Raw genomic sequence first — 16,779 nt, forward strand, 5'->3', positions numbered from 1 at the left:
TTTTTCAAGTCTTTTACAAACCGTCCGAGTAGGATATAAATTTTGGAAGATATAGATAGAAAGGAAACAAAGAACACTTTTAGTAAGGGTCAATCTACCGCCAGAACTTAAAAAGTTAGAATCCCAAGAATTAAGCTTATTATGCACAGAAGTAAACAAATCATAAAAAAGAAAAGTTTTCTTTCTACCTTTGTAAAGAGGAACACCTAAATACTTAATAGGCGAACAACCTTGTACAAACCAGTAAGGCCTCTTATACCAATGATACAATCTTGAGGCACTTTGTTGGATGCAATGAAACAACTCTTACTATTGTTAAGAGAAAGCCCACTTGATAGATCAAAATTATGAAGAGATCTCATAATCATATTATTCCTATTTAATGAAGCATTGGTAAAAATAATAACATCATCAGCAAAACATAAATGTGAGATAGGAATGCCTCTCATAGTTCTAAAATAAAGGTTAGGGTGTTTTTCAAAAAGATTGGCAATGCCTCTAGATAAGTACTTAGCAGCAATAATAAAAAGGGTAGGAGAGATAGAATCAACTTGTCTTAAACCATGAGAAGATTTGAAAAAATCATTGCTTTTTCCATTAACAATAATTGCAAAGAAGGATCCTTTAATGAAATTTTTGATAAGATTACTAAAAACTAAATTAAAACCAAACAAATGCAAAATGTTGTAAAGGAAGTTCTAGCTAATGTTTTCATAGGCTTTGGCGATATCTAATTTCCAAAATGACGTTTCCCCCTCTCACCCTAACATCAAGGTCATGCATAAACTCTTGGGCAAGAATAATGTTATCAAAAATAGTCTGCCCCTTGACAAAACCCATTTGGTTAGGAGAAATAATTTTAGGAAGGAGAGGAGATAACCGATTCATAAGGATTTTAGAAATCAACTTACTAAAAAAGGTACAAAGACTGATTTGCCTCAGATCATTCCAATTACTAATAGCATTCTTTTTTAGGAATGAGCACAATAGTAGTGGAAGAAAAAAAACATAGGAATAGTATTGCCAATAAAGAAATCTAAAACAGCGGCATAAATATCATTACAAAAAATATTCTAAGCCTTCTAAAAAAAACTTAGTGGTGAAATCATCCGGCCCAGCCATAGAGTCAGAATTCATATCATTGACAAACTCCTTAATTTCCTCTAAAGTAGGAAGGTTAATGAGATTAACATTATCATCTTGAGTAATGATATTAGAAATAACACTAGGGTTAATAATAGGAGGAGGAAAAAAAAATTGTTGTTAAATAAATTTTGAAAATGCTCAACCTAAAAATTAGCAATTTTCTCAGCATCCTAAGTTTGGGAACCATCAAGAAGAGAAATTTTACAAATGTAATTTTTAGCACAATTCCTCTTTACCAAGGCATGAAAATACTTAGTGTTATTATCTCCTTCAATAAGTGCCTGGAAGTAGCTTTTTGTTTCCAAAAATCTTCCTCCTGAGCTTGCAATTTAAAAAGGAAATCTTTGGCATCTTGAAGCAATATGAAATTATCATCAGAAGGAAACAACTGGCAATTCTGCTCAATAGTATTAACTTTATCCTCAGCAATAAGGATATTAGTGAAAAAAATTTTTAAAATATTTATATTCCACCAATTAATTTTATGCTTAAGCCTTTTAAGTTTGAACCACTGTCTATTCATACCCAAAATAGAGTTATCAGGGTGAAGAGGAGCATGCCAATTATCCTGGACCATGTTCAAAAAGGAGTCATCAATTAACCACATGTTTGTTTCTCCTTACTTCAAAATGTGAATGAAGAGGAAATTGAGATTTCTACTAAAGCAAAGTCTTTGATTGATAATGAAGAAAGATAGCTGGAATTGGAAATTATAATAGATAATTAAGGAATCAAGTCTACCGAGAGTCTAGATTCATTCAATTTTATGAATACTACCAAATAATCAGTTACCTATCAAAAACCTGTGTTTATTGTAGACACGGGTGTTAAGATTGAAAAATATGGGGAGATTACTGAAGATGGCAATGAATTATCTACTACTCCAGTCACAGCAAGGATTCCAGCTACTAATGTGATCAAATTTAAACTTCAAAAAGAATTGAAATCATTGGGTAATGTAAGTTTACCTTCAAAATCAAGGAAAAGTGAGTTGATCAAAAGGAAAGCTAGTGGGTCTTAACCCACTTCTAATCCAAAATGAGCTCATTTATATTCTGGAATTGTAGGGGGGCTAGAAAAGCTGAGGCCTCTTGATATTTGAAGGAAATTGTAAAGGAAAATGATGCAATTTTTGTTGGTCTTCTTGAGACTAAAATTTCTTCTATAGATTCTTTGGAGTTTAAGAGATTTATAGGAGACATGTGGGATTTCTATTTATTTCTAGCTAGTGGTTTATCTGGTGGCATTATAATATGTTGGAGGTCAGATTTTGCCTGTTTTTCTGTTATGTAAACTTCTAATCAGCTAGTAGTGGGAGAATTTAACATTGCAAACAAAACTTCTTGGATCATAGCCACAATCTATGGGAGCACTGATAGTTCTGAGAGAAGATTCCCTTGGAACAAATTTGAGAAATTTAAATCGTCTAAACTTCCAATGGTCATGAGAGGAGACTTCAATTGCATTTTATCTCAAGATGAAAACAATGGAGGTAAAAAAATTTTTTTGTCCCAAGGAGCTCAAGACATGCTTTCGTTCATGATAGATTGTGATTTTCATGACACTAGATTTATTGGTCCCAATTTTACATGGTGTAATAATAAATCTGGTAAGGCACGTATCTTAGAAAGATTAGATCGATGCATTCTTAACTACACAGATTTAAATCTTCTGAAAGTTGCGATTACAAAACATCTAGCCCTTATTGCATCAGATCATTGTCCTGTTATGTTAAGGATATCTTCTCCTATTGCTCATAAAAACTGTAATCTGAGGTTTGAAGACACCTCGTTATCATATCCAATTTCTCACTCTGTGATTTGCTTTGCTTGGAATAAACCATCAAGAGGAAATGCAGACACTATTTTGAATATTAAATTTAGGTGTTCCTTAAAAGCTATGTTTTTTTGGAATAAAGACAAACACAGAAGCTTGACTGAGCTGAAAATTAGTTTAAAAAAGGATATTTTGGAGCTCCAAGAAGAAGAATCATCTGCAGGAGGTATTTCTGATCAGAAAATTGATCTGTTGAGATCTAAGGTTTGGGAGTTGAATGCAATGCTTGGACGTTTATGCACCAGGTGGAAACAAAGATCCAAAATGCGTTGGCTCAAAGATGGTGATAGTAATTCAAAAATTTTTCATGCTTCTGCAATAGCAAGGAAAAATATTAATTGGATCAACCATATTAAAAATGATGCGGGTTTGCTAATTGAAAATCAGGTAGAAAATACTGAGGTGTTTTTGAATTTCTTCAAAAACAAATGGAGAAGTAGAATATGCTCCTTGGATGATTGGCCCCCATGTTCAAAAGCCATTGATGCTGCAGATTTTATAATACTAGACAGAGATTTTTCTAAAGAAGAATTGGAAGTAGTTGTCAAGAAGCTGGGTTCGAATAAAGCCGCGGGAAGAGATGGAATTACTTATTCCTTTATAAAAGCTTATTGGCATATTATTCATAATGATATGTGGAATGCCATTAATTTTTCTTCAAAACAGGTTCTATGTGCATGGATTGGAAAGAAACTAATGTGGTGCTCATTCCTAAGGTAAAAAATCATCTATTACCTTCTAATTACAGGCCCATTATTCTTTGTAATACAATCTATAAAATTGTGGCCAGCATGTTATTAAATAGAACGGGTAATTTATTTCCCAAGATTATTTCAGAGGTTCAATATGCTTTTGTAAAAGGGAGACTTATGTCGGATCAAATTTTTCTTGCTCAAGAACTATTTCACAAATTTAGATTTTCCAAATCTAAAAAGGGTTTTGTTTCTATTAAAGTTGATATGGAACAAGCATATGATAGCACGTGCTGGCATACTCTCAATCAAGTGCTTCATTGGTTTGGATTTCCATCAAAATTTTCATTTCTAATTATAGAATGTGTTATGAATCAGAATTTTTCTATATTGATCCATGGAAAATACTCAAATTGGATTGAATCTAAATGTAGATTTAGACAAGGATGTCCACTTTCTCCTTACCTCTTCATCATGTGCTCCCAACTACTATCTGAAGAATTCTCAAGAAAAGGAGGTAGTATTGATATGAAAATTTCTCCAAATGCTCCTTTGATCTCTCACCTTATGTATGCAGATGATATAATCATCTTTTTAGAGGCTAATAAATTAGCTTGAAGATTATAACTACAATCTTGAAGAATTACTGTAAGTGGACTGGGCAAGTGGTGAATGCAGGCAAGTCCTATTTGCTTTTTAGTAAATCCATTTCCAAAAGTTCGGTCAAAAATTTATCCAGATTGCAAAACTTTAAAGTTGTCAAGGAGCTGGATTTTCTTGGTACTAAGATTGTATTAAGAAGACTTGTCAAATCAGACTTCAATTATTTAATTGACAAAGCTGTTGCTAAACTGAATATGTGGGGAAATAAGTTTATTTCTTTAGCTGGAAAAATAGTTATGTTAAATGCTTCTTTTCTTTCTTAGCCTATTTTTGTATCTACTCTATCTCTTGTTCCTTTGAGGATTTTAAAAGAGATAGATAAGATGTGCAGAAATTTTTTATGGAATAAAAGAGATGGGAGTTTTGGTATTCATTTTGTAGCTTGGGATGTAATGTGCAAACCGAAAAGCAAAGGAGGCAGAGGGGTTCAGTCGGTGCTGGAAAGAATTGGTCCATTAAGAGCCAAATTGGCACTCAATTTTATTTCAAATCCATCATCTTTACTGAACAAGACGTTAACTGCCATATATGGGAATGATCTTTGGGAAGGTGGAAATAGATGCAATTCCTCTTCTACCTGGAAAATTATTTTGAATGGAGCAAAATTCTTATACCCTCTTTTGAGATGGAAGATTTGTAACGGACAAGATGTGAATACCATGAATGATGTATGGCTTATGGATAAATGCTTAAATAAGTGGCCTACTTTTACATCTATTATAGATCAACATTGTTATAATCTTTCAGCATTTATCCGAAATGGAGAATGGAATGTTGAATGCCTAAAGAAATACTTTTGTTTGCAGTTTGTTTACTTAATCAGTCATATTCCTATCTTTTCTAATATTGATAGTGACTGTATGGAATTTATTACCAAATGCTCGGGAAAATCAGTTGTTGCGTTAGCCTATGAAAAAACAAGAGAACATGATACGGAAAGCTTAAACTGGAGCTGGACTAAGAATCTTAAACTAAGACCTCAAGTTGAATTATTTTGGTGGCGTCTTTGTATTAATGCTTTATCTTCTAAATGTTTTCTTCATCATAGAGGTATAATTGAAGATAATGGATGTCCTAGATTATGTCTAGGCATGGAAGAATCTGAACACATAGCTGTGAAATGTGGAATTATCAAAAAAGTCTGCGGTAAGATGGAAAATTGGAATTTTTGTTTGCTTGCTTTTAATTCTTTGGATGAATGTTTGAATGAGTTACTGAAGCTCTCGGTATAGAATCCTATCATTGGGAACTTATATTGTTCAGTGATTTTTGCTGTTGGAAAAGCATAAACAAAATAATTCATGGTGACAATGAAGACAACTGTTCTTTCTTAGCACCTAATGCATTAGAATATGCATTTGGATCATTCCATAACAGTCCAATATGGGAAAACTGGGAAGCTAATTAGCACATAGTGCTAGGTAAGACAACTTGGCTTCCTCCAACTCCTGGCTGGATTAAATGCAATGTCAATGCTTCTTTATCCAGTAACAATTTAGCCGGAATAGGAGGTGTTTTTAGAGATGACAAGGGAAGATTTTATGGAGTATTTGGTTTCAGCCTCAATCACTCGGATATTGCTCAAGTTGAAATACTTTCTATTCTCTCCTTAAGAAGGTATGTTCAAGATTGGATGCTTGATGCTAAAGGGTTTATGATTGAAGGTGATAATCACAATGTTATTCTTCTCTTTCAACGGGCTCTTCAGAATAATTCTATTTCAGAAGAATATCTAAATCCAAAGGATTTAGATTTTCTTAAAGATTTTAAGCAAGTTATTTTTTCTTTTGCTAGAAGAGATTGTAATAAGTTAGCTGATGTTTGTGCTAACTATGCTCTATATATGTTCAGATTTCTTTTTGGAAGGATCTGAACGATAGTAGCATTCCTCCTTCTTTTCTTCATTTGTTGAAGAAGGAATTTATTTGTAGTTAGTTGCTCTAATAAAAATATTGCTCTTTGCATTTTCTCAAAAAAAATGTAACCACATGTTTTGAAATCTAAAGTTAGGGGTAGGACTATCATGGATCATCATAATGCCAATAAGAATAGGAGAGTGATCAGATAAGGTTCTACTAAGGTGTTCAATAGAGGTGGAGTTAAAAGATTTAATCGAACTATCATTAAAAAGCACACGATCCAAACTTTGCCATAAATTACCATGATTCCAAGTAAAATTATTACCAGTATAACCAATGTCAACTAAGTTGTAATCCAAAATCATGTTATTATAATCCTCCATAGATTGATAAACAGGATTGGAACCCCTAAGTCTTTCAAAGGGAGCGAAAATAGTGTTAAAATCACCACCAACTAACCAGGACCAATTAATTAAACTATGGAAATTAATAAGTTGCTCCCAAAGAGCCTTTCTACTAATATGAGAAGAAGTAGCATAAACAAAGGAAGCATAGAATTTAAATTACGAAAACTCAATATTGTAATGAAGAACTTGAGTAAAATCCCAAATAACATCAATAACAAATAGGATCCTTCCAAAACACCCAAATTTTATTGGAAGAATTAGTAACAACATTCTTAAAACCCAAGAACCTAGCAGTATTATCCAATTTAACAAAAGAAATAAAAGGCTAAAGTAAAACTAAAATAAACACATTATGGACACGACACAAATTCTTAACCTTCATTCTAGAAGAAGGGCAACCTATACCCCTAACATTCCAAATAATAGACTTAATCATAAAAAAGTAAATGACTAGTTTGAGAGTGGGTGCTCCTAGGAGATTGTAAAATAATATTTCTATTTTTCTTATTCTTCCTACCTTGAACTTTGTTAAGCCCATTAGCATTATCTAACATGCTATCATCTTTAGAAAAGCTTTTAGCCATAACATCAGTATTCTCACAAGCACTAGAGTTATTTCCATGTTGATGTAAAGTATGGGGATCCTTACTACCATTACTGAAATCATTATCTTGAGTAAAAATGCTCGTTAGATTTTCCCATGCTCAACTTCTCGCCCATCTCCACCGTGGGAGGAATTTAGGGAATTGAAATCTTGGGCATCATTCTTATTCTCCATCTCCCTCTCGTAGTAGTTGTTGAACCTCTTCCCCTTCTTCCGCTTCATCTCTTTCTCTTAGAGCCACCATCAGTGAAGGTACTCAGCCTTTTTCTCCTTTGACTGAAAGCCAATAAAAGAGAATCTCCCTCTTCTTCTTCCTCAATCAAGATCCACTGATGGAAAATATCTTCTTATCTACTTAAATTGAGAGATAATCACTAAATCTCCTCTACCTTCTCATCATTACTTTCTCAAGTTACTCTATCATAGTAGTTTATCATAGGTTCATCTTTATATTTCTCTCTCTCTCTCTCTCTCTCTCTCTCTCTCTCTCTTTATATATATATATATATATAATGTAAATCCATTCAGCATATTTTTGCAGTAACTTATGACAATTAGGTTATGCCTAATTCAACATTTTCATGCATCATTACAATTTACTCAAAATTTCATCATTTAGGAATTTCAAGTGAATATCATTTGGCATACCTCTTTGGATTATGGGGATAGTGTGGGTTTGAGTGCTGCAAATCATTATAAGTAATTATTATTTATTAAGGGATAAATTTACCCTTCTTTTTTAGAGGTGCTATCTTTATTACTTGTATTAGGTTCATATATATTGTAGGTTGCATGTCCTATATTAAATTCACATTTGTTCATATGTACATGTAGCATATCTTATTTATTGTTCATACTGAAATAAGCTTGTGATAGAGTCAACTTTATCTTAACTTATTGGTGCACGAGCTCTTATTCATTTAATTTAATTCAAATGGTAGAGAATTTAATTCTAACACATTAGTTCTATTAAATACAATCAACTATATTTCTGCAAATCATAATAGTTATAGAATTCTTGACTCATCATATTAACTATATAATGCATGCAAAAACTTGTTTATTAAAAACATGGAAATTTCATGCATGTGTGCAGTTGTGTAGGTTGATATAATCCTATTGAATGTTGGCTTTAGGCTCACAAAGTGATGACTTTATAGAAAATCAAGAGAAATTTTGTATGTTGGTGTTTATCTTCCCAGTGTATGGTGTTTGACAAAACCAACGATGTATATATATCTATAGATATGTACTTGTAAACAAACCTAAGTTAAAAAAGATGAATAACTAAAAAGTCACAATGAGACATAATGATACCTAGCGTGATTATATATGTGAACAGTTAACTTATATTACATTAGAGATTGCTTGACACACACATTTTCTAATATCATCATACTATAATCTATCATAAAAAAGTATGAACTATCGCATTTCTATATTGATACATAAACTATTTGTTACTATATAATCCACTCCTACAATTTTTGGTTGTTCATAATGTATACCCCATCTATTTGTCATTTAAATGTTAATAGATAGTAATTAGTTGTTGGATTTGATTTATCAATTCATTTGATAATTTTTCTTATAGCAACTCCTACCGGAGTGCTTGGTAGACCATCAACACAAGAGTAGAAGTACCATTAGTAGTAGTAGTATATATATGTGATTTCTTATATTTTGTAATAAGTCGTTTGCATTTTTGTTTTGAGGGTTTGGTAGTTTTATTTCTTTAGTTGTTTCTTTTAGTTCTCTTTTCGCATGTAACTGTTTCTACTTTGTTAATGTATTGTCATTTGGATTCATATTAATGAAATGAAACTTTTGTTTATCTTCCATTGTTTACTTTGATATATTCTATTTATATTACATATATATATATACTTTGTTTCTTATGAGTTTTAAAATTTTTTCTTATCCCCTCATCATGTCCTATGATTTTAATATGTACCGCCTTCTAGAACCAAGGTGTGATACCGATAGTTTTATTTCTCTCATGATTCATCACCAAAGTGTGGTATTTTTTACATCAAATAAGATGAATCTTTTACAACATTTTTCATATTGAAAATGTTGTGATGATAACTTCGTTGATCATATCTTTTATAACATGTTTTATTTTGAAAATAATGGATTGATAATGGTGAATTCTTTGCGTTCTAGGTAATAATCAAAATGATATAACAGTTCAATCACGTGAGAATGAGAACTTCATTTTTGGCCGACCTAATCCAATCTACAACAAAAACCTTCATTCACCAATTCAAATAGTGTATAGGGTCTGGCAGCAATTGAACTTAGTTATATAAACATGTCATTGTTTGTTAGGGAGAAAGGTAGGTTTGTGATAAGCCAAAGGCCGGTGTCATGCATAGAAGAAATGTTCACTAAACACTACTAAAAAAATGAGACTATGGCAGCATTTTTTTTGCAGTGAATTAAATATCGCTGTAATATACCTGATGCGTTTCTTTGGGTGAATGAAATTAGCCGCGAATATTTTAGGCGGGAATGAGAAAAGCCGCGAAAATCATCGTAAAATTAATTAGCCCAAATAAAGCCCTAGCGTGAACTTCACCGCGCGTGAGCTGTTTCCTCCGGACTTCTTGCCTTCTCCGCGCGTGAGTCGTTTCCTCCCCCATCCGTCTCCCTCCCATCGGAAACTGATGCGGACACCCACACCGATCGACGGAGAAGCATACATTGATGCCGACGCGGACGCGTCGTCGACACCCACACCGGCTTTCCGTCAACAAAAACTTCACCGGTGTTCCGTCGGCACCCACACCGACCTCGCGATCCACTCTGCGCACGACCCTCCTTCCAACTGATGACGACGCCATCGCTGCCGCTGAAGCCGACGTTAACGCAGACACCGATGCCGCTTCTTCCATTCGTCGTCGTCGTTCGCACCTTCTTCTCCTTCTTGAATCATTCCTGAAACCAAGCAAATTTGGGTGAGATTTATATTAGGTTTTTTCATTTTTTGTGTTGATCTTCTTTTATTGTTCCTCTAATAATCAGTATTTTTATATATTGTTGCTATTTTTTTTTCTTAATCCATTCTCTATGATATTATATCTTTTTGTTGTTTTATTTTTACATGGTGATTTGAATTAGGTCTTCTCAAAGTTTTATTTTTGTTGCTGAATTACTTCTCGTACTCAAATATTTCATGCCTAAAATTTGACAATTAAAAAGGTAGCATGTTAAATCAAACATCAGATTTAAGAAAAAAAAAACACACACACACAAACACAAGATTTTATCCCAGTGAAAGATTTTGGTTGAAGTTTCACCCAAAGTTAAAACAACATTCAAGAAGGGCAATCATATGAAAGCAGAGTTATATCAAGTTCATCAGAATCAAGACAACTACTACAAGCTCATACTCACTCACAGACCTCCTAAAAATGGCATGATAAAAAGAATATACAATGACGAAGCATAAATGATGAATAAGATCCACATTCAAGATAAATTTACTTACAAGCATAAATGATGAAGCATAAATTATTAGATGGTTGTATGATGATTTTTGGTTTTCTTTTTTATGAATCGCATCCATGGTGTTGATTTTCTACTTGGGGCTGGATAGCTTAAAACCTTGCATTCTAACAAAACTTTATAAAGTAATTTTTTATTTTTCAGTCATTTTGAGTGTGAACTGTAAACTCATCGTTCTTGAGGGATTTTGAAGAGTTGAAAAATCCTCATTGATTACTATCTAATTCTACCAAATGATGGAATCTAATAAATTATTCATTTTTGAATTTTAAGAATAATTTCTAGTATGTGTTGATCTTGTGCAACTTATGTCAAATTAAGTGGATCTGTCATATGAGTTTAACAATTCTTTTATGATAAGCATTGATCTTCTGCTACTTCCAACAAATTTCCCATCATTTTTTTCTCTGAACGTTTTTTACACCAATATTATTCATGTGCAAATTTAATTTTTTATTCGCACGGAATAAAAATCAACTTTTATTTTGCACTTCCCATTATACTTTACTACCTTTTTTAATTCTAATTAATAAAATGATCCCATGCCTTTTGTTTCAAGTGTGTAGCTCTTGGAGCTGGCTTTGTTGTGCCAATTTACTCGGCCTCAGTTTTTCTTGTTTATATTTTTTTTGCTCAGATTCGCCCTTTATTTGAGGAACACGGTGATGTTGTTGAAGTGGCATTGATCAAGGATTGGCGAACTGGTCAACAACAAGGTAGATTCAGAAGTTTTCTCATGTTGGTGATAAATTGTGGTTTTCCTTAACAGGTCCTTCGAGGCTTGGGGAGCAAGTGATTTATAATTTCTCTCAGATAATGCTTTTATCTGATTAGAGTGGTTGTATTCTGTTTCAACCTAGCCATTAATATGGTGTCCGGGTGGACTTGAGTTTCACAATGAAAAAAAAGGAACCTTGCCATTGTCACTTCTATAGTTACGGGAGCTAATTGATGAAATGGTAGCACATCTAGATGCTTATCGATTGAAAGTTTGCGATGCAATTATTCATGTGCAATGGTGATGAGTACTACACTGTTTTAACTTAATAAAAGCTTTGTTTTCTGCATGCATTTTGTATAAATACTAATTCTATGAAGGTTGTAAAATATTCAAAATCATGGAGTTCATTTCATGCTCTAGATCGCATGTATTCTGTTATTAATTTTGGATGCTCTGTACTGATTCTTGTAAGGATTTGCTTTAGAAACTTTGTGAGGTAGTTCTCTTAAATTCGGCATCTGTGGACTTTGTGGATGGAACTTGTATGATGGCTTGCGTAATTTATTCTTCTGGGAGTAGGCATATTGTTCCATTATTAAGCATGGAATCACGTGGTTCATACTTTGTTGCATTATATGCCCTCTTCTTTAAAGTTTCTTTAAGAATATTTCTTTGAGTTTGCAGAAATTCTCGAAGTGACGTTTTGGGAATAGAGTTTTTGGGACTTATCTTCAAAATCCATGTGTTTCATCAGGTTTTTGCTTTAAAGTTATGCCTGACTTATTTTATTACAGGATTAATTTATCTGGATCCATCACGGTAGAAAATCCTGCCTATTTTTTTATAGAAATCTATTTCATCTTATTTCTCTTATTTCAGGTGTTTGACAAAGGTGTTCCTTCATAAAGCTGCTAAGCCAAATTTTCTCCTTATTGGCTTTAGTGACACTTACAAATTTATGATAATATAGTTATATTTAGGGTAAATCTAAATGATTTACGTAAAGAAAGTAAAAATTGAAATATGTTTTTTACTATTTGACAGATTATTGCTGAGAAGATTGCCCAAATGGTTCAGATCAAGAGAAAAAATGCCTCTTTTGAAGTGGTCAAAAACTACTTTATATTAGCTACTGAGTTCACCATTTTTTTTGTTTTAATATTTATCCAAATTAATGTCTTGTTTTAATAGTTTGAGCTTTTTTGGAGAATTATTTTTTTTGTATTTATTTTTGGATATTTTAAGTCTTTGTATTAGCCATTGAGAACAGCTTGTATTCATTTAACTCTATATATGTTGAAGCATCAATTTTGACATTTCTTATATATTATTTAATCATAAAAAATGATTTTTTTTCATTATATATATTTTTTAATCACTCCTACCCTTTAGCAACGGTTTTAACACCTGTTAAAAAGTGATGTTATAGCTTTCCTACAGCAGCGCTTCTAAACAGCTGCAATAGCATCCCTACAGCAGTGCTTTTAAACCGCTGCTATATCCTTTCAACCGCAGCACTTTCAAAACAGCTGCTAAAGCCTTACCAGCGAACCCAGATGCAGCGGATGTGCAGCGAATTTTAAACCGCTGCAAATAATTTTGCAGTGATTTAAACCGCTGCTATAGGTAAGAAAATGTGTTGTGAAAGCCATATTTATTAGTAGTAATTAAATACCCTATTTATTAAAACTAAAGTGCATCATGCCCTTTTATATCAAAGAATTGGATTCAACGTTTCAATTTATTTGTACACTTAATTCTATTGATAAATAATACATAAAGAGTGCTTCTTTCAATCTATTAAGAAAAATACTTTCCTATCTAGAAGTATGGTCCTCAGATTACCAAAATTTGGTTTGAGATGATACTCTCTATTGACATTTTAGATTTACAAAGTGCATAAACTGTATAATACAAAATTATTTCACTCAAGATAAAAAAAGAGTAATACTTTAACATAAATATTATTGTAGGATAGAATATTCATGACGGTAAAGTAGAAAAAACTATGCTACTTAGCATTGCATGAGTAACCAGATCGTACAAAGAAAGAGTGGAAATACCAGAATTTTTCATATGGAAACCCTGAAGGGAGAAACCACGGGGCCATGCCCAGTCAAAATTGATCCTCTAGTATTTGAATAAATTATAAATAATTGACTCATCCTTGAACTTGAGGGTGATTAGATTACAATAGTCAACATATAGGCTAAAATCTAGCAACGAATATGAATCAAATGAAAATCTGGTGATGATCGATGGTCGGATGTAAATCTGTCATCGGTTGGTGGCCGAGATGAAGTACAATGGCAATCAGTGATCTGGTGGAAGTCTGATGATGATCAGTGACCAGCTGGTGGTCCGGCAACAGACGACGAAGGTTCACCGATGAAGATCAGTGGCTGGGCGGTTGTCGAGGAGTCTGGTTGGAAGAGAGCTCTTCCTTCTCTTCTTCCTTGCTTGGGTCCCCCTCAATGAAGAATGAGGGGCCTATTTATAGTTTTATTTGGAGTGGCATGGCCAGTAAATAGGAGGGAGATTAAGGGTATATTGGGAGGGGTTCGAATGGACGACCAAAATTGATCGTCTTGATCGTGGATAGTTTATTAGACCTTTGAATGTCTTACTTATATCAAAATCTGACGATCTTGGGCTCGTTGGATTCATCTCAATGAGCTGGTCAATTTTACTATAAACATATCACGTTTGGATATCATTTGTTCATCCAATTTATGGTTTGAACATTCCAAAGGTGCTCCAGGTCTTCAATTTGGACTCATTTGGGCTCGTATTGAGTTGAATTTTATGTCATTGGGTTCATCTTTTTGAGACATTTAGTTTGACTATAAGCTTCCTGAGATTGGAGTTCATATGTTTCTGGATTTAATTTTGAAAGTTTCCAACCTGATTTAGCCACGAGATTCATGCTCGAACAAGATAATTTGTGATTATGTATTAGTTTCCCCCTATTTTTAGAATTTAAAGCCTTAGAAGTCTGAAAAAATGAATCATAGCTTTTGATAAACTCTTGATGTGGTTCAAAATTTTTGAATGGCTTGATCATGTCCGTAGAGCTCCTTAATAGCTCCAAAAGTGACAAAATTGTCTTTGTAACGTCAAAAAATATTTCCAGGGAACCCAAAAATTTTTGAATAGCTTGTATGGACTAAAAATTAGGCTCGGAAATAAGTTGGGCTGAACCAACCGACTGGTCGTCACCACCGTGCTGTCCATTACACGCATGCCCGACTACCCACGTGCTATCACGTCTGCCCAACTATTCATGCGCCCATGCTCTCCTACCTACGCTGCCGGGCTTCCTACTATGTGTGCCTGCATCTGACTACATGGTCTTGCTGACGCCAGTTCGACGCCTCCTCTTCTCTCTTCTCTCTCTAAGTTTCTTATAGTTGAGGCCTTCTAGTGTCTTGAATAGGTGGCATCCCCTATCATCTACAAATTCCCCTCTCTTCTATAGAAGTTTGAGTTTTCAGCCTTCCTCTCCTCCCTTATGCATTTTTCTTCTTACTTTAGAGGCATCCCCTATTCAAATTCAGTGCCCCTCTTTAGTGTGAAGCTCGGATGGGTGACAATGGCTCCACCAAAATTCCTTGGCTAAAGGAGATCATCCTATTGCCTAGATTGAAGGTTTGAAGAAATCTCACAAGGTGGCCAAGACTGATGATGTGGCTTACACCATAACCATTGACTCTTTAATCATTTTCAAGAAGAAGTTTCATTTCTCCAATGATCTTGTAATAAAGATGCCTAAACTTTAGATTGTGCATGTTCTCCTCCTTTAAATATTTTGACTATTAATGAGTTCAATTTACGAGCAGGGCTATGATTTCCACCTCCCCTAAAGTTGATTGATATTTCATTGACATATGGACTAAGCTTGTCCCAATTCTCTTATAGATCCATATCATTTGTAATGGGATTGATTATTTCCATAGATATTGTGGTGCGGTGTTGTCCACAAAGTGCTTTTCTCAGATGGGTCAACTTACTTGTGATATGTAGGGTCATATCACTTTCAGATCCAAATGACTGGATATTCACACTCGAGATCCATCGAAGAGTTGGGCTAGTGGATTCTTTTTCATGCAAAATGATTGGATTCCATTAGAAAAATGGGAAAGTTAAAGGATTTACCCATTCCCCTTCATGTTGGAGCAGAAGATATACTAAAGATACTCAACCTTTCTGATATAGGCACCCTTCACCGTGAGGTATGTTATTTGAGCAAGTATGTATAGGAGGAGTATTTTTTCAAGGTGGGACTATCTACTTAGGTAGGGAGGTCTTATGCACACATATTAAAGAAGTCAGCAAAAGTCCCATATTTTGTTGTCCACAATTCAAAGGTTCTCCCTAAATAATTAGGGAATGATGGTGATCTACTTGCATCATCTAAGATGAAAAGGGTGGAGGTCATTTTGATAGTTACTAGCAAAGGTCACAATTCTTCTCCATCCAAGTTACACATTTCATAAGATATTTTAAAACATTAATGTGTTAGACGTCGACGAGCTAATGAACTAGTGAGTTCCCATTTCTTTTTTATTTTTCTTTTTACACTATTATAAGGATATGTCCCTTACAAAATTTTTCTTATTATTTCAATTGCTACAATGTATGGACCTTAAAATTGAATTAACCAAAGCCTTGAATGACTGGAATAATGAGTTTGTGAAGGTCAAGTATCTTCAAGAAGAGTACAAGAGGAAGTATGATGGCAAGATCATGGAGATGAAGGCAGTGGAGGAGCAGCTAGCAAAGTGCATAGTATAATTGGTTACTATGGCAACTTCAGCCTCTTTATAAAATCAATAGATAGTCACATCCAAATTAAGTTGGTGGACGCATAAGTGGTGATCAATCAACATGTAAAATATCAGCAGATCCTTGAGGAGAAGATAACAGCCCTTAATAATGAGAATAAGAGATGGCCTATTATCTGAGAAAGAGGCTAAGTCCAAATCAAAACTATCACCTATCAGAGTCATAGAAGAATTTAAGAAGTCTGTTGCATTCAACATGATAATTTAGGATCATGTTCAGGAAGCACGTGATCACTTATATGACATGATGGTGAAGGCTTTAGAGCTAGAGTGTATAGAGGAATGCATTATCCTAGGTTTTTTAATGGAGTATGCCTAGTACATCGCATGATTAGAGCTGAAGTTGAGGGGTTAACAACTAGCCAGACTTTTGACGATTCTTCTTCATATTCAGATTGTGATGAGATTGAAAGTGAGTTGCAGAAGGTCTTTGCTCTCGAGGATGATGATGTGAGGTCTTTTAGTGTTTCTTTGTTGTTGGTTGTATCACTTTATAT

General features: G+C 33.8%; 1 protein-coding gene across 1 annotated transcript in view; it reads left to right on the forward strand.

Moving 5' to 3' along the window:
* The first annotated feature begins 15,571 nt into the window (after positions 1-15,571).
* LOC114580995 overlaps positions 15,572-16,779 on the forward strand; it is a 4,046-nt gene continuing 2,838 nt past the window's right edge. Inside the window, exons 1-4 of the mRNA XM_028700153.1 lie at positions 15,572-15,670; positions 16,137-16,226; positions 16,503-16,578; positions 16,677-16,737. Coding sequence (XP_028555986.1) covers positions 15,572-15,670; positions 16,137-16,226; positions 16,503-16,578; positions 16,677-16,737 — 326 coding nt within the window. The remainder of the gene's footprint in view (positions 15,671-16,136; positions 16,227-16,502; positions 16,579-16,676; positions 16,738-16,779) is intronic.

The sequence above is a fragment of the Dendrobium catenatum genome, unplaced genomic scaffold (genome assembly GCF_001605985.2).
Source record: "Dendrobium catenatum unplaced genomic scaffold, ASM160598v2 fragScaff_scaffold_1464, whole genome shotgun sequence".
NCBI lineage: Eukaryota > Viridiplantae > Streptophyta > Magnoliopsida > Asparagales > Orchidaceae > Dendrobium > Dendrobium catenatum.